The sequence below is a fragment of the Haemorhous mexicanus genome, chromosome 1 (genome assembly GCF_027477595.1).
Source record: "Haemorhous mexicanus isolate bHaeMex1 chromosome 1, bHaeMex1.pri, whole genome shotgun sequence".
NCBI classification, from domain to species: Eukaryota; Metazoa; Chordata; class Aves; order Passeriformes; family Fringillidae; genus Haemorhous; species Haemorhous mexicanus.
In genome coordinates this window covers 58,690,938-58,710,780 of record NC_082341.1, presented here as the reverse complement: position 1 = coordinate 58,710,780, position 19,843 = coordinate 58,690,938, and the positions used below count along the sequence as shown (strand labels likewise).

Below are 19,843 nucleotides of genomic sequence, written 5' to 3'. Positions count from 1 at the left end.
CCCCAGTTCAGCACACAGATGGTAATGCATCACTTCAAATACATCAATTACTATGTTTCACTTCACCAGTTTTAAGCTTACTTTTTCTCTGCAACAATGAACACATTAAAGGCTCAGCAAAAAGCAACACACAGTAATAAAAACAAAGAATGGAAACATGAAAACTTTATTAGCATGAGAAATTTTATCAAAACTTCATTACATGAAAACTTCAACTCTCAAGCTGCATATTATTGCTTACAAAAAGAGCTGCTGCTGAAATGCCACTCCTGGGTTCCTCTCCTAATTTCAGTCCCAAAACTTTACTTATCCTCTTCTAAATCGGATTGACCACTCAAATTTTGAGACTGATAGCTAAGATCTACTCTTAAGTACACGCAGTCAGAAAGTATGGTTTACAACAGAATTCACAATAGTTTCTATATGTGTGGTACAATTTATGAAGTTGGTACTTTGTAGGCAGAAAGGAACTGAACATGGTTTAAGCAGCTGAAAGGGACAAATATCTCTGTTCCTTAAGCTTGCTACTTTTGTAAAAAAACTTACAGTTTTCACAGAGCATTAGCAGGCAAAATACAAATTAACAAATGTTACTCATCTTTCTACATGCCAAAAGAACTGGCTGTATCTCCCTTTTCAGAAGTGCTTTGTTACTTTTTATCAAGTAAGAAAAAAAAAAAAATCAGGACATTCTAACATTAATTACATAGACTTCATTTTTTTAGTTTCAACTTATTTTCAAATGCACATTGTAACTGTAACAATCCATTGTTTTAGAGTTTTTCCCCAGCAATTAAAATTTGTATTAGCCTGACTTGATTTCTCATTCTTCTGATGACAGATAAGTGTTTATGAATTTCAGACACCAATTCAATTCTACAATGAATGTCCTGTATATTCAATTGATACTTTCTCATAAACACATAGGCTTACAAAAAAAAAAAAGAAAAAAGCTACAATCATCCAAAAACTGTTTAAATTGCACAATTTATAATACCACCACACAATTCTTAAACATCATACAAATGAGCATTTATTCAACCTTTTACTCCTTGCAATATATAATAGTAGAAGGGAACAAGCATTCCTTGCCAACTGGCAAACTAATAGCACTTCAACAGCTAACAGGGGTGATAATTTTTCCTTTAGCCTGAATACTACAAAAAATTTTTTTAGAAGCAGACTATTTCTTTCACAGGTAAAAAATATACTCCAAGACTACAAATAAAAATGAATTTCCATAAACCAGAAAAAGTTACAAATTAAATACCTCCCTTTCTCCACTCCAGCTATACCACCAACCTCAAAGTATAACTTGCCCCTCCAAACAAGGGTCTTCTTCAAAAGCACCACTGTCCATATTAATCAGATATCTTCTTCCTCCTGTGCCCAGTTATCTGAGTCTGCTTGAGAAAGAACAAATAATCTCCTATTTCTTATCCTTTCAAAAGAATTTTGTGCCTGAGAAGTTCAGAATCTCAACCATTTAATTAGAAGCATAGTAGATACTGAACAGAAAAAGTGCAACAGACATGACACTGGCTTGAAAACTTCCAATACAATTCTGATTGTTACATTAGTAATAGCAATAACTGCAATCATAATATTAAAAGTGATGATAAACTGCAGAAAAAGACCAACAGATAACTTTGTTCAACTTTAGAGTATGCAAGTATAGCAACACTATTCTATGAATAAATTTCAAAGTGGTTTTATTTTGTAAGTCTACCATCAGGAAAAAAGTTTTTCAATTTTAGAGGAAAAAATTGGACTGACTGCTTGTTATAGCCAGATTACATAAATTTAAATACTTCATGCAAATGAGAACAAGACCAATTCTGGAAATAGAAGAAACGGTGTTTACATTTAATTTCCAGGTATTTGTAACAAGACATTAATCACATTTTTTCCACAAGTCCAATAGGGTTTTTTTAAAAGTGGGCTATAATGCTACAGTTTTCATACATATCTGATACAAGCAAAATGCAAACTAAGTACATTTGATGACACTTTCAGTAGTATTTACTGTTCAGTTTCAGCTCTCTGAGCAAAATGTTTCCACTGCAACTAGTTTACTCTCCTTTTAATTAAAAGGCAGACTGAATAGCTAGTAAAGGAAAAATAATTAGAATATTAATTACACCCAGTGCAGCAATATTTCAGGTCTCCTGTCATTGTCTTGCCATAGGGCAAGACAATTTTAAAACATGCTGCAGCATGAACAGATACTGTTTCAGGAGTCAAAAGGCATTCAGGCTCATGCTTACAACAGCCTTTAGGTGATGCTCATAAAACAAATTCCCCACTGATAAAGCTTTAGACAGGCAGGTCTGTGCCCTGAAACTTCCTTAGATATCTACATCCTGCAGGGATGAGAACCCAGATGCATATCCCTCTCTCTGACAAGTTCTGCCATTTGCCTTGTGAGTTTGTCCCTGTACCAGTACAATTTCAAAAGGAGATTTACAGAGCACCTCTCTCACACTTCTCCTTCCATTCCATTTCAAAACCCTGGTGATCAGCACAGTCTTGTGGGTATAATGAAATATGCACTTCGTTTCTCTCTGGCAGAGCAGACCCATGAGATCATCATGTTCTTTATGGACAAAGCTGACAGTCCCAGTTCAGTTTCTCAGATCATCAACTCTTCTAACTACATCTGCAACACTACTTTAGTAAATCACCACGCAATTGCAAAAAGGACATTGGTGCACAAAAAATAGATGGTTGGCTGAATCAGTTCCACGTATGCTAGGCCTGGGATATTTTATGTTCTTGATCCAGCACCACTAAGCCTTTCAATAGTGCAAAAGGCTTCTTTAGACACTGCTGTAACAGTGTAGTGGCAGGGATTAGCTGCGCCACTTCCTCAAATCCAAGATAAGCCCCAAGTTGCTTTGTACTAAGCTATCTTGAATATAAGAACAAACAGCTAAGCCAGCGGTAGAGTCTATTTACTTGGACTTGTTTGTTTGGATTTTATTCCTCCTGAATTCTTTAAAATCAGAGAATCACAGAATGGGTCAGGTTAAAAGGAAACACAGAGGGTCATGCAGTCCAACCTCCCTGTTCAAGCAGGGTCATCCTGGAGCACATGGTACAGGATTGCATCCAGATGGTTCCTGAATATCCCCATTGAGGGAGACTCCAATACCTCTGTGGGCAATCTGCTCCAGTGCACGGCCACCCACACAGTAGAGAAGTTCTTCCTCACATTCAAGTGAAACTTCCTGTGTCCCAGTTTATGTCCGTTGCCTCTCGTTCTATTGCTAGGCACCACTGAGAAGCACCTGGCTCCCTCCTCTTGGCATCCTCTTTTCAGGTACAGATAAACATTGATGAGGACTCCTCTCAGACATCTCTTCTTGATGCTGGACAGGGCCAACTCCCTCAGCCTCTCTGTTAGGAAAGATGCTCCAAAAGACATCCTTACTATCTCAGTGCATGATACTTTGCACTACCTAAACCATATAAACAAATTATAGTCAATTACATAAATGAGATACTTAGCATCCATTACAGTGAAAAGGACAGTAATTTCCACAAATATTGGGGAGTCCTAATGCTTGAAAAGAAGTGCTTGCAGATTTTTAGCTAAGGAGGCAGCATCCTACACTGACTTTTATCTTGTGGTTCATGTGTGGCATTGAGTTCAACAAAGGAAAAGGTATGAGAATTCCTGTTCAGGGCATCCTTCAGTGACTATCTCTTTTAATCACATTTTCTAAACAGTTCCAAGAGTCTAATTACAGTCTGCCACCACATGGAATATATCTCAACAAAAATTAAAAGCCTTTTAAAATTCAATTCCTTTAACAACAGACTGCTTTTTTAATATCATTGAGAGAGCACTGTGATAGTCACAATGATTTTAGGAGCATTTTCTTTGCACACAAGATGCAAAATACCATTGAGAACTCTTCCACTTCAAATCAGACTGAAGCAGTGACATACACACAAGCTGACCCAAACACCTCTTCAGTATATTAAGAAAATAATCATCAGCTCAATTTCAATAACACCAGTACTAAAAATTGTATTTGCACAATCATAACCAAACATTTTTTCTTTCTTTCACCTTAAGGATTAGTCTGTAACAAATCTTCTTTGTAGGTACAGAAGACATTGCTGACCTGGTTCAGTTCCAGTTCTGCAGTGGCCACATCCAACCAAGCAATACCTCCACATTTGGCAGTTGGTTTATTCTATGCTTGAAATCAGCTTTCAACCACATGAGAACATGAAGACATCCACCAGTCATGGGCTGAACTTACTGATCTTGGTCTTCTAGGTAACTTTTGCAAAGATGATCTACTCACACACCAGCAAGCTGATAAAATTTATGAGTAACCCAATGACTACAATAAGAAAGATCCCTCTGTTGGTTCTACCTTATACAACACAGACTGGCAGTAATGGTGATAGAGATTTTCACTTTATTATTTAGATAGAACACTGACTTTTTTGGAAGCTCTGACACTGAACTTGTATTTTATTTTGTTATAATAAAGTTCATGGCACGAAGAGTGTGAACTACATTAGAGAATCAGGCTCTTCAGACAGATATAAAACATCGAGAGTGTGGAAGAGCTAACTACTTGGTACACCGAAGTTTTATGGACATTTTATTTCACTTCTTTTTTTGACATGCAAGTCAAAAATCATAACTAAATTACATCTTCCATGGTACAGTATAACTTGAACAAATTAAAACAAATCAAGGCAACAAGGTCAAGAATTCCAAGAACTAAATCAGGTGTGTTATCTATTTCAAGAGGATTTAAGAAAGAATGAATAGCACTTGATAGCCTGTAAGACACATAAACAATGTATAATCCTCAGGTTTTTACTCCTTAAAATGTTATGTACAATTACCTTAACAGAAGTTCTTTGGGTAGTTTTTTGTTAATAAGGGCTTCATCATTATTTGAGAAAACCTAGAAACAGAAAGAAAAAACACTATTTTAAAAACCAACAAGAAAAACATCTTTTGAAGAGGCTATTCACCTTCTACTTGGGTGCTTAATTCTCTTCAATTACTGTTAATATCAAGTTTTCAACACGTTAGCTGTCAATACTATAAAATAATTTCAATGTACAAAACAAAGACCATATACACCTGCTTGTACCTAGTGCTAATTTAACCACACAGAAATTGTGGAGCAACTTAATAATTATGAAGCAAGCACACTTACACAGCACAAAGAAGTATTTCAACCAGTAGGGAAACTTCAAGCAAGACATGTACAAACACATAGTGGCTGCACAGTCCAAAAACTGTCCCATTACAAAAAAAATCCTGGACACTTCTCAGTTATTCAGGTCCCTCCTTTCACTGTCTACAGTGCAAATACTTTGGCTCAGGCATGTGAATATGGATAAAATATAACTATCTGCACGTTTAAGGAATTTAGTGTCAGAGACTGGGCAGCAACTGCTATATAAGCAAAGTAAGCAGGTCAAGAAATGCTACAAGAAAAACTGAAAATACCTCTCACCCAAACTTTATATAATTAATACATATCCTAAGAGGGGAAAAAAAAAAAAGAGAGACTAAAAGAAAACACCCAAGGAAAAAAGTAGGCAATACTAAAGTTATATAGTCAACAGCTAAATAGAAAGACTAAAACAAAGATGTTGACCAGATTTACAACTTAGTCTAAATATTTAAGTTTGAGAAATTTTACCACAGGAACACAGCACTAAACAAAACAGAAGGTGAAATGGAATTTAAGGAAACATGGCAAAGACTGGAAGATGTCAAAGTCACAAGCAATCATTTCCTGTGCAAAGAGAAGAGCTTTAGGGAGTTCATTTGCTGTCCACAATACCAGAAACAAAAAATAGGAAGAAGGATCCAAAATAGATGAGTTTTCTGAACACTAAAAGGTAAACAAGAAAAATCACACAAAACATTAAAACAACTGGAAGAAATCTTCTCCCTTTATTAAGCATATGCTGTTCTTGACATCAGGGTATTGTTGTTCATCCTACTGTCCACACACATTGAACACTTGGAAACTATTTGCTTTGCTTCTTGTTTAAAAAAAATGAAAAAAGAAAAAAGATCCATAAAAGCAAGGAAAGAAGAAAAAAAAAAAAAGCCAAATATAAGCTTGGCTCTGTCTTCATAAAGGAAGGGAGACTGCAAAAATTACACACCTGGGAATTTTGAAAATATCTCCCCCAAAAATACTGTAAGATTTGAAAATTTGAACCTCCTTCTGGCTGCTGCCAAGAATGGTTTTTCTCATCCAGTACATCCTAGACTGATTTCAAGTTTAACTGCATACTACTGGTTTCAATTTTGACACAGATTTCTTTACCCACTACCTCTGTGCACAGATATCCACACCTCTAAAGACAATAAAGCTGTCAACTTTCAACAGGACTGACAAGCTTAATCAAGCTTCCTTTTCCAGAAACTGAAGCAGCACATTTATTCATAGACTGGGGACTACAGATATTCAAAGCATAAAACAACCATGAACACATATTTCAATAGGACAATTCTAGCTCCTTCAGAGGAGAGGCGTTGGCTTTAAGCAGTTCCACATGGCTGACCTTAGGCTTAGCTTTGCTCTGGTTGTTTTATAACCAATACCCACTGCTGCTGATACTTTCAGCCTTTAGGCTGAAATATACCATGTACATCAATGACATTTTTAGAACTGGTTGACTGCTTCTGACTTTGACAACTCATACGTTTATGAATTATCCACATGTATGCCATTTTTATATTATACGCTACTCAAAATTTGCAGCTTGGGGTCTGAAAACAATAGCATATATTGGGATTTTTTTTTTTTTTTTTTAAGAAGAGACTGTATGCATAATTGTGTTTACAGCAGAACTCATCCAGAAAAAAGGGGCATATATGCCATCCTTGTAGAAGTTAGTATCACTAAAGAGTCAAGTAAGGAAATATTCCTGTGCATTGCAGGTTAGGAACATAAATCACAAAAAAAGGATGTCACCTCCATGAGAGCATGCAAAGTCTGTGACAAAACAGACAAGTTAACTTAAATCTCATTAATTGTGATTGAGAATCTGAACATTCAGTATCACAGACCAAAAAATCCTCTTTTAACTTAAATTATTCCATAGCTGCAGATAATGCCTCAAAAGTTACTTCATCTAGCAGACAGATACATACATAAGCATATATTTTTAAATAAACCTACTTTGCAGAGTGCTACTAGTTTACATGTGTGCTGTCACTTTGCCTATATAAAAAAAATCTAACCATCCTCTTTTTTTTACACCACAGATTCTCAAGTACACAGTAACATGGAGATATATATAAAAAGACATTTATATATATGCACACACACACACACATATATATATATGCTCATTGTGTGAGGATAACACAGGATCTGAGTTAGTAAGGTATGAGGCAAGTTGCTCTGAAGACCTGAGCGTGCATTATAGCTCTCTGCGTTAAATAGTATTTTCAACTATTCATCAACAGAAGTGAATTGGCTACAAATCACAGCACAGTAGTAAGTATTGTCCCACTGAGGCCAAGCTGAAAAGCTAAACTTACAACCAAGCCAGCAACTCTTAGGAAAAAAGCTTATAATCTTTATGTAAGAATATTCTAAAGGTAAAGTTGGATGGGCAAACTATTTTGAATATATGACAGCTTATCTGATCAATATGGTTCATTTAGAAATCCCAGTTAAAACTGGAAAAAGCACAGCTTTTACAACATACTACAAGAAGCATGTGACCTGCCCAGCCACACAAAGTACCACACCTGCTACACCAGCCACAGATGAGGCCACAAACACATTCAAAGCTGTTTTCCCTCAAACAGCAACTTTTGTGTGTTCTTGTATGTATTAGCAGCAGTTCTCATATATTAATGTATTATTGTTATGGAATAAGCACATCTAGAAAAATGGAAGTGTCTCTTTATAGTACTCTTTTACTCTGTGAATTTATTAAGCTCTAAAGCCATATTGCATTTGCATCTCAGAAGAAGAGAGGGGCTGCTTTAAAGGCCCCTCAATAAGTTTCCCCCCTAGCAGAGAACAGACACAGGACAACTGGAGTAGTCATTTTCTAGATAACATTTGTAGCATGATTTCAAATGCATGCAAGCAGAGAAAGAAGACAGAAGGTGCAAAGGACAATATATTCATTGTTTGAACAGTTTCTGATGATTTAAAACTTCCGATAATGAAGCAAGAACCCTAGTACCTTCATGTATCGTTCTTTTTATTTTTACTTAATTTTTATAACATAACCTCTAGTTTTCTGTTTCTATTTATAAAAAAAAATCCACCAAAAACATTCAGTTAAGGAAATGTCTGATCACCGTAACAATATTACAGCATTCTTGCCAAATATGTTTTTTTCTTTACTTACAGATCAACATGCCCTCAGAATACCTGTACATAATAATCCAGAATAACAATTAAGAATACCCTGAACATAGAAAGAATATTTCTCCTCTCTTTGCTTTTGTATTTGGTAACAAGTTTGATTGCATTAAAGATTGGGTATCTCAAACTCTACAAAAGTATGGTTTTAACTGTACAAAATCCCCAAATACAACAGACAAATCTGTGCACAAGGAAAAAGGATGCAGTTGAAGATATGTAATATATGTTACACTAAAACCAGTTTCAAATTTCCTGTAAACACAAGAGGAGTTACAGAAGATCTCCACATTCTAAAAGAATTGCAAGAACAAATAACACAAAACAAAATCCACAAGAGAAAACTGTAATTCCTTGTTTCTTGAATCTTGAGCCATTTCTTACATTCCTTAACTGATCTCTCTTGGTAATATCTTCACTGTAGTTTTGGAAGATTGGTTATGAGCTAAAAAGGAAGTATTTTCTTTAAAAATTTCCTGATAGCTTCTTACATTTAACTTCTTTACAACTACATTTTTAAAAATTTCTTTATAATATAAACAAGGCGCCCATTGTGTAAATCTGTGAAACCCAGAAAGGATAATTTCACCATTTGAATTCCCTTTCCATATTATTAAACGTACTAATTGCCACTAGTCCTAGAACATTACTTCTTGGTACACCACACTTAGCATGCTACCATTGAAAGCACCACATTAATCTTTTCTGGTCTAACAGCTAGTGATAAGGGTCTCCTGTTTTCACCAGAATTAATGAGATGAAGAAATCTTTTCTGATAGGGTTATTTCAAGATCAAAATAAGGTTATACTACTAATTTTGGTGATGGTTCTTATATATATATATATATATATATATATATATATATATATATATATATTTTTTTTTTTTTTTTTTTTTTTTTTTTTAAAGCATGCAATTTCAGTTCTCATTCAGTCCTCTACTGAAGAGGACTATTTTCTTAACAGATGAAACAACAGCTTTGGTAGCAGCTCATCCATTATGGCTCAGTTCCACTGAGATATTTATGTATTTAATTTCCACTGAAATCAGAGTAGATAAGGGCTTTCAACCTGTCAACTTCTCAAATCAAAAGTTATTAAAAACCCAGACTCTCAAAAATAGCCTTGCTTAGTAGCATGCTAAAGGAATTATGGGCAAAAGTAGGTTTGAGGAAGATGAAGTGTGAAAGACTCTAAAGAGCATCAGCAAAAGACATATATACTGAAAACAAGGCTGAAATATTTATCAGTTCAAGAAAAAACCCAACATTGGGTCATTTCCACCAAAGGAGACAATAGGCTGGAATTAAACCCATATATTTCCTTCCCTTCTATGGTTGACAGAGCACACATCCTATTTAAATTGTAAATACAGCCATATGTATAAAGCATCAAGTCTTTCAGGTTTTCACGGGAAAGAACAATTTTTGTTAAGTATTATCCATGCACTAATAGACATGGTAAAACCAAATTTTAAAGGAAAATCTTGAGAAAATAAAATTAAAGTTTTATTCAGTACCTTGATGTGCAGATTTTTGTTGCCAAACAAAACCTATCAGCTTGCTGCACATCTCTCCTCCACTGAGACACCTAACTGTTGCCTGTGCAATTTTCTTTTTGCCATGGTATTGAAAGCACCCGGTGCTTAAGTGGTAGGAAAGCCACCAAATTGGCTTTGCTACATGGAGCAGCCCAGAATCAAACTAAAATAATGAACAGCATCCTAAAAAGCTCTCTGTTTAAATACACCACAAAAATGGAGGAGGAAGAGGAGGCAAAACAACCTTCCTTTACCATAAATTTCAGATTATCCCATGTTGCACTCTAGCATAAGTGTATAAAATTCTCTAATGCTCAGGGAATTGCTGCTAGCTAGGGCTTCCTCCAGAAATGTACAATCAATGCATCAGACAGGCAGAACCATTTAACACCATGCAAGTGGCAAAACGTATCCAGGCAACAAAAGGAGCGTTAGACAGGATATACATTGCCAACAGAACTGAAGTAAGTGATACTGAAGACACAACAGCTGATGACAGGACTGCTGCTAAACTAGAACCCATGGTAAAGCTTTCTGTATAATCAATAAAAATTATAATCCACCAAAATGAACCTTGAAATGCAATCCCATCTTGAACCAAGCTTGTCTACAGCAGAGACAGACTGGCAAAATCTTTTACTTCAACAAACAGATACTGTCTGCCCTTCAGGCTCTTGTTCCTATGCTCCAGCTGTTCACCCTGCTCTGGCCCAGGTTATGGCTTCGTGCATTTTAAAATTCAGCCTTCCTGGCCTGCTGTGGTTGCTAACATTTCCTTCCCTTTGGACACAGACTGCTAGAGCCTAGGGCATGGTCTTCAGTGGCCTTACAGCTTTCTCCCGGCTGCCAGATAACCCCTGGATCTTTTGCACTGGTCTTTCCTTGGGGTATTTTCACTTCTAACGCTGTGATGACAAATTGACTGAACAAAAGCAACACGTCACATCAAATGCTTCTGTTCTTATTATGCTGGTCATCTTAAAGAGTTAAGGCTCACCTTCAGAGAAGATTAAATGCACCTGAGCACATCTCTCTGTTTTTCCTTAATGTTTCCCAATGACCTAAGGCTGCTTATAAGGGCCATAATGCTTTTAAAATTTCCCCAGAATAAGTACTGTTTAACATAATAAAACCTTCCAGGCAGAAGGAGCTGGCCACACTGCCCACTTTGCTGTTTGATTCTCTTCCAGAAAAGCCATCATTCTTGTTTTGCCAGCACTGGTATTCATACCACATCGTTCACATTTTACTGGAGGGCATCAGCCTGGCTCTCAAGGCCCTGTTCTTACTGGGTGACAGAACAAGGTCACTTGTGAACTTCAGAGCTGAAGTCCACAGCTGCACAACCCTACCTTGAGGCCTCTGTTCCAACTCGAGTGCCTCAGTGCAGAGCAGGAGGTGTTTGGAGGCTGCCTTTCCTGCTGCCTCAAGCACACCAGCCCATTGCTTGTTGCTCAAACAGCTCTCATCACCTTTTCCTGTGTGTTTCTCTGAAGGACAGTCACCTATTGCCAACAACATATTTGGAAATCACTGCTCAAGCCTTTTAAAGAGTACAGCTTCATTCCTGCAAGCAGCCAGGGTATTAAGGTCTAACAGGTTAACATGACCTGTTAGCTGAAATGCCCATACCCTAATGCAAGACTCATCCTCTCCTACTAAGTCACCAAAGAGACAGCAATCCTCTGACTCCAGTGGAATAGCTCCTATTTCTGCTGGTTAGAAAGGGGAAATCCAATGGTTTGCAGATTACTGATTGACCTAATTACTTGCAGGCCTAAAATTCAGTTGAAAGATAACATTTTATCAATACTTGCTATCATGTAACTGGTGTTTGGTAGCCAGCATGGCAGAAAACATTATGTTCAATCCAATATCTCACTAAAAGAAAGAGGCATTACACTTTATTGGCAAAAAAGGTTTGCAAGCTCTGCTTTCCCTATGCTACTGTGAGATAGGAGCTACATGGAAGACTTAACCCTTCATTCAGGTGCACCCAGCTCACATTTGCCTTTCAAGGCACTTAGTTCTAACCACTACCAGAGATGGCAGAACAAAACTAAACCACATAGAAAAATAAACTACTCCTTACCTAATCTTCCATGACTAGAGACTAGTTTAGATCAGGAAAGAAAAATAAATAAAATAAAAAATCCAACAACTACCACATAAACACTAAGAAATTTGGAAAAAGCTGTTAATTGTATCCCCGTATATTCTTTAAACATATACAGAGAGACAGCTGAAAAAACAGGCTTGACAAAGTTTTATCCTCATCATCTGTTAGTCATATACTGATTGGCAAATCTTTCTTTCAATTTGCTTTCTCTTAAAAAAAAAAAAATGACTGAACATTTCCTTTTTCAGATAATTATCCATTACTTGTCTTTTAAGATTATACCCTTCCAAACAGTACATGATGATGCATTTAGACATCATTCCTAAAAAAAACTAAATTAAAATAAAGCATTTAATTAGCAGTCCAGTGTATAAAGTACTTTGAAGTGGAATATGGGGAAACCCATATCATCATCTTTATGGGCTTGGAAAGCAACAGACCCATTAATTAATGGGAGAATGGCAGAAAATTAGAATCAGGTGGACAAAGCAGTTGTTGCCTGTAACCCACCACAAGGGTACAAAGTAGCCACTCACAATGTTGATTAAGCATCATACAGATTCTGTATTTCTTGACCAGGTAAATGACAAATCCCTCTTAAAGTATCCAGCAGAGTCTCAAATGGAATTTGCAAAAGCCTAAATTTGAAACACCTGAGAAAGATTCTTTTCTTTGACCACTCAAGTAACTTTGAGACTCTAAGCAAAAACACTGGAGAAGAGTCTAAGGTAGTTTCCATCACAACATCCACAAGGACTGTGTGCTCAAATTAATAATTGTGTAATCACAAAAATAATCTGGCTGGTGTCACGCCATTTTGTAGAATCATACTATAAATACACATTCTCAAAGCATTCAGAACATGATATGTTCCTGAACAAAACCAGTCCAAGAGAAAAGTTAGTGTCCGTTCATTTCAATGTAGTAACATTTGCCTAGGGACAGCCATGCAGTTCCAGCCATCCAAATTTAATCTACATCACAGATTCAGAGCCCTTAGGAGAATCCCTATCAAAACATCTCTGAATCCCCACTTCTACATATAGCTGCTTTTATTGACACACATATGGCTAAATTTTATTCCCAGTCTTCAATATCAGCACACAAACTAACAGCCTGATGGCACGACAACAGAGACCTGAAATCCTCCTGGAGTGTTCACACGGAGATTCTTCTGCAAGTCCATTTCCCCAGGAGTTTGCACCATTCTAATCTGAACTGACAGAGTCCTCCCTACAGTCACGCAATCCCATATCCAGAAAGGCAATTCTTATTGCAAGCTTAGCACAAACTGCAAATGAAATCACAGCTTAAGTACTGACTGCGTGGTTGAAGCAGTCAGAACCCTTGTTCTAAGCACCTGTGGAATGGAAATTTTGAGTACAAATCCTCCCCCTCCACAACTGCTCTTCAAAAACACATTTGAGACATAAAAGGTATGGCTTATTACAGAAATGGCTCCACAGTTTCTACGAAGCCATTTCAAAGCAGCGTTTGATCTGCCTCCTAAACACTATGCCAGAACTGAGGTTTTTCCTAGTACTAAGCCTGAAATCTTTACTATGAAGGGCAAATCTTCTCTGCAAGGCAAATCTCCATAGAAAATTAACAAGAAAGAAACAAGAAAAAAATCTGCTTTGTGGCTACATATGCCATATATGTAGTACATAATTAATAAAAGCTGTCATACGTGAAATGCATTATTAATAAAAGCTTTCAATTATAAAAGACAAAACTAGGTACCTCTTCATGGTTACAACCATTACACTTGACTTCCAAGGAAATAGCATCATAGTAGCATTTCCAAAACATCTTTTTCAAACTGTTTCAAGAAAGGTAATAGGTTGAGATTTAGAAGAGAAACTGGACATTCAATATTTGCCAAAATGTATGTTTCTGCAGAAATAAAATTATCTTGATACTTTTGTTTCAGAAGTAGTTCTGAAAATAGCCTATAATCTGGAAGCACGCTTAGACATTTGCCCCTTAATATTTATATAACTACCATGTAACATCAAGCTATGATATGGAAATGCCATATTTCTCTGTGAAGCTCTGACCTCAATTTCAACCTCTGAAGACAGACAAACTTGACATACTGGTAGAGTTTCACATTTATGCAGATTTGATTATGTCCTTGTCTCCTTGATTTAAATTTACAGAACATACTGGGTAACCAGCTGAACAGCAATCAAATCCAATGAAAACCAAATTTACTGTTTCCTTCTGCCTACCAAGGAGAACACAGGAAAACAATGGAATAGAAAAAGAAGAGTGTAACAAGAATTAAGGTAAATATTTTGAGTGCTGCAGCTTGATACCAAATATTGAATACTTTCTTGTGAGCTACACAGCAGGAGTTCATAGCTCCAAACAGTCAAAAATGTGCAAGTCCAGAAAAGGGCAAATTTCCAGTCCTCCTCTAGCAGCGGTTCCTCCAATGCAAAGATAAAAAGCCAGGGGGAATTCCTCTAGAAATTGGCTGTAGTTGATTTTGTCTGCTGATGTGCCCTTGCGTCAACTATTGCTGCATTTCCATTACCTCCCTGTACCCAAAAGAAATTATTTACTCCATTTAAACATTTAAATTCATGCTGTAGTTTTGTTTGGATGGATTTTGTTCTGTTTTGGTTCGGGTGGATGGGGGCAGATGTATAAGAGGGAGGTCCATTTAAGACAGCAAAAATTATGCATTTATAGATCCTGTGCTTACTCTTCCTTGACCAGGTACATAAAAAAATCCCTCCTTAAGTATCAAACACTCAAAGGTAAGTTGCAAAAGCCTAAGTTCAAAACACCTAAGAAAGATGCTTTCCTTTGACCATTCAGAGACTCTACAGAGACATACTGAAATAGAATCCAAGGCAGCTTCCACCACAAAATGATTCACAGGGACTACAGTTGCATTAGAATTAATTTTGTCACATAAATAATCCATTTGGTTTCACACAGTGCTATAGAATCACACTATATTTTCACAGATTCACATATAATCACACAGATTTTCAGACATTCAGAGTACAGCACATTTTTTTGAAAAATTAGGCTGAGAAAAATGTTTCTTCAGTCTCAAGAACAATTAGTTTAAGCTTTGAGAGACATGCAAGTAATTTATTGATCCTGAAAAAAAATGGAATTGACAGAGAAGATATCAGTATATAGTGAATTTTAAGTTCATCATTATACACTTTTAATACCTCATGTATACATTCTTCTGCATTTTTAAGAATGCAAATCTGATTTTCACCATATAGAAGTTAATCTGTGTTTACAATCTTCCTTCTCAGAAGCTTTACAAAGAATGAGAATGTCTCACTCTGCATTAAAAGTTCAAGTGGGAAAGTTGTTTTGTAGAAGCTCAGGGGAACAGTTGGACTCAAGCTTCATCACATTCACATCAAGTATGATGAAACATTTTAACAGTTCTTGCATTGTCCTAAAACACATGGAGGGGTTAAAACAAACCAAACCAAACAAACCCAAAACCCCAAACAAACAAACAAACAAGAGAAAAGCAGAACTCTGTGGAGAATATGGATCACCTTCCTAAATAGATTATCAGAAAGAATGCAAGTGGATGTTGTGGCTATTGTCTAAACTAGCTTGAGGGAGAACTCCTTGGTGTCACAATTTCATCTGGTTTTGTCCTACCTAACATATCCCACTTATGTGCATTTCTAATTCAGTAGAATGAATTGCCAGAATTGCCAGTTGATAACAATTTACATTAAATTAATGCAGTTATTCTGACTTCCAAATGATGAAACAGCTGAAGTACTGTCAATGTGTAGCCTTCTGCTGGGATTCAGATCAATATTGTCCCAGTGCCAAGACTAGTACTACTTTTCTACACCTACCTAAAAATAGTTGCCATGCTTCACAGAAAACCTGACTTTTATCAGCAACTTTCCACATCTGCTAGCCCCATGTTATCCCTCATTTTAACTAGGATGACCAAATAGTCCATTCTGTGGTAAAATAAGCAAGCAGTAAGCTAATAGTCCTTCTGATTTTTAGGAACATTGATATTCCTTGTACTAAAAGGTCTGGTGTTAATTGCTCAAAATTAATACTATGAAGCTATGAAGAATTAAGAAGGAAAGAACAATTTGAATAGGACTAACCCTGTAAGACAGAAAAATTTTAATTACAAGCATGGATTGAATAAAATACTTGAAAAATTTTAAAATAACACCAAAAATGGTGGTTAACAGCTTAAGAGCTGTCAAGTGCAACTAAGAAGCTGCCCAATATAAGAATCCGCAGAGCAGATGGCATAATTTCTGAGATTTCCCCTGTGCAATTACAGCACCAATGCTGCTTTGCAGATTCTATGTCTGCTGAGTTTAGACTGCTAAAGGTATCTCATTGGGAATGTCAAAATGGACCACAAAGAAAATCTCCATGCCTGGAATTTGGTGAATGGAGAATATTCATTTATAGAATAATAGATTAATTAAGAATTAAAAACATCTCCAAGATTGATTCCAGCCTCTGTCTGAATACCTCCATATGGTCAATTAAACCATAGCTCTAAGCGCCACAGTAGTTTCCTGAACAACCCAGGGATGGTGACTTTGTCATCTCCCTGGGAAGCCCATTCCAATGCTTAACAAACCTTTCAGTGAAGAAATTTTACCGTATGTCCAATCTGAGCCTCCCCTGGTGCAGTTTATAGACATTTGCTTAGTTGCTTTTCAGTCTGTAATCTATCTTCAATTTAGAACATGAGAGAAATCAATTTTCTTGAACTGACTTAAGATACTGCATCTTCTCTGATAGAATATTAATATGAAGGACATGTCACTGAGTCACATCACAATCACTCCACCATGCTACACCATCCACAGCCTCATTCACTGAGGTTTACTCCTCCTTGTAGCAACAGATACATCCTAAGACCTTTGCAAAGCAAATCCAAACTGATTCTACACCAAAGCATAGTGCAATCATGCACAGTCTATCCATATTTTTATTGCACCTTACATTTTAGTTTTCAAGGTTGCTTTGTTTGGGTTCAGAACATGCAGGCTAAAATTGGGAAGGAACAGAAGGCAACATGCAGGGGAAGAAAGAGTGAGTGCATGAACAAGCCTTCATGTAAAGGACAAAAAGTTGCAATACCACAGGAATATAGTTCCTCCCTTTGTGAGGCTGAGCGCTCCCTCTGCCTCTCCAGAACCTGATACAGAAAACCTACTATCATTACACACACGTAAATATACACATGAAGTGACTGCCTTAAAACACTGTGTACTTCCTCATATGGGAAAGGCCAGCAACTGTGCCTTCTTCCTGCATCTATCGTTGTAACTATCACTGTGAAGCAGTAAGGCATCAGACAATTAAGTCGTAATTGAAAACAGGGCTCAAACCAATCATCTTTCCAAACATACTGTGCCTGTCCCTACACACTCCCCCTTACGTGCCTTGTCATCTTCCTTTCACAAACATCTGATGCATCTCTGCCCTGCCACTCGTGGCATACACATACTGTGTCACATCCCCACAGAGCAAACCACAGCCGCTCTTCCTCCTCCGCTGCAACCCTCCTCACACATGTGCTCCGTGCCATGCCGTCCCCACACACAGGTGAAACAAACCTTGAGCCTGCCACACTCACCCCACATATCTATTATAAATGCATCGGTGCATACACATCACAACATCACAGTATGTCACACCATGCACGCTCACACACCCATGCCACTGCTGCTCTGTACACACAAAATACCATTCCCTGTATCTGCTACGTACGTACAGGACTACGGATAATCCTTGCCACACCCATAGCATACATGCCTTTAAAAATATCCACAGATTATGCCACACCCAATATTCACTACATATACACACAGGAACAAGCCCGTACCAGACAGCAGCAGGCAGACACAGCTACATATATACGATGCCATGTCATGGCCCTACACACAATGTCACATCTCTGCTACAACACAAACACACCATACCCGAAGCCCAAATCACAGCAGAAACACACAGAGCCACAGCATTACGCTCATTGTGTATCTACTATCTGCACACATCCCAGGCCACACCCTGACTCACGGCACATGCATAAGGATACAGCACAGCGCCCAAACCCAGCATCCCGTGCATCCACACGGTGACACCCCATCCCTGCCCTGCGCACCGACACACGCCCTGGCTTTTCCTCTCGACTTTATAAGGGGGACGACACACCTTCACCATTCCCCGGCCGCCTTACACACCCATATAAACACACCATCCCTCCTGTGTTATCCAGGCGGACAACACACCTGACTCGCGTCACACGCCAGGCAGAGCCCTGCCATGGCTGCCCCGACGCTACACGGGAGGAAGAGGAGGAGGAGGAGGCGGCAAGGCGCCCGTCACACCTCACCACAGACACGCAGGCATGTGCTACAGCGAGGGACAGCGCGGCCCCACCTGCTCTGGGCAGGCACGCAGACAGACAGAGGGGAAGACAGACAGAGGGCCAGACAGACACTCTCCTTCCCCTTCGTCTACAGCGCGGGTGGGCGCAGCCCCGCTCTGGGCCGCACGCCCAGCCCGGCATCCGCGCTCCCCCGCCCGCCACCCTCGCCTCGGGCTGAGCCGCCCGGCCCCGGGGCCGCTCCGCACGGCCCGGCCGGCACTCGCTGCCCGCCCCGGGCCCCGGGCGGCCGGGCCAGCCCGCTGCGGCGGAGCGGCGGGGCCGTGCCGCGGGCTCCTCACCATGGCAGAGGCGCGGCGGCGGCGATCCCGGTTGTCCCGGCGACGAGGAGCCCCGAGGAGGGCGCCAGGTGCCCCCGCCGCCGCCGCTGCCGCCGGAGCCGGGGCGGGGCCACCGCGCGCCCGCGTGACCGGCACCGCCCCTGCGCCGTGGGGCCGGCCCGCCCCGCACCGCCTCCCGGGGGAAGGCGCTGGCGCCCAGCGGGAGCGGCCCAGGGGCCGGGGTCGCTGCCCGACCTCCCGGGGCTCTGCTGCCCACTCAGGTGTGGCCGCCCGTCTGCGGCTTCGTGTTGGATTAGTATTGGGCGCAGTGACCTCCTGGAGACACACTGGAGACACAGAATCGTGGAATCGTCAAGTCTGGAAGGGACCTTCAAGATCATCAAGTCCAACCATCAACCCAGCGCTACCACTGGAACCTCTAAACTGCTAAACCGCATCACCCAGCGCCAGATCCAAACACCTTTTAGACATCTCCAGGGATGGGTACTCCACCACCTCCCTGTGCAGCCTATTCCAATGCCTGACCACACTAACGGTGAAATTTTTATTTTCTAATGTCTAGTCTAAATCTCCCCCTGGTCTCAGCTTCAGGCTATGACATCTGGTCGTCTCGCTGCAAGGAGGTAGAAGAGGCCAGCTCCCACCTGGGTACAACCTCCCCTCAGGCTCAGGTAGTTGTGGAGAGCGATGAAAAGTTCAGCCCGAGATGCCGCCGTGGTCACCGATGGGGGCTGCAACTTGCAACCACAGCTGTAGATGACCGGGAGACGATAGCATCCTAAATTGCTACGGAAAAATCCACAAAAGCTGTCTGTCAGCCAGCCAAGAGTTTTCAGGCAATGCGTGCTGTCAGTAAGAGCACTGCTTGCTTCTGCAAACACTCTCTGCACAAAACCTCTGTCAAAGCCAAATACAACATTATTAGTAGCGCGCTTACGGGTCACATCTGTTCAGCAGTCACAATACCCCATGCAAAAGTGAGGGAAGAGATGGGAAAAATTGTGAGGAAAAAAATTTCCCCAGCAGGTATTGTTTTCTGTTGATTCAGTCCTTCAGGTTTCTAAGAATCATAAGTGG

At 39.3% G+C, this 19,843-nt stretch overlaps 1 protein-coding gene across 2 annotated transcripts in view; it reads right to left on the bottom strand.

Annotated features, from left to right (window-relative positions):
• The window catches only part of FBXL2 (F-box and leucine rich repeat protein 2), a 52,560-nt gene extending 33,683 nt beyond the window's left edge, over nt 1–18,877 (bottom strand). Inside the window, exons 1-3 of one of the 2 annotated variants that reach the window (XM_059850411.1) lie at nt 18,767–18,849; nt 4,876–4,937; nt 1,303–1,403 (exon numbers count right to left, since the gene is read on the bottom strand). Coding sequence is in view for 1 of the 2 variants with exons in the window: in XM_059850401.1 (XP_059706384.1) it covers nt 4,876–4,937; nt 18,767–18,769 (65 nt within the window). In the remaining variant the exon portion in view is untranslated. Of the gene's footprint in view, nt 1–1,302; nt 1,404–4,875; nt 4,938–18,766 lie in introns of both variants that reach the window. The other variant, XM_059850401.1, reaches the window with a different exon arrangement.
• Nucleotides 18,878–19,843: the final 966 nt, after the last annotated feature.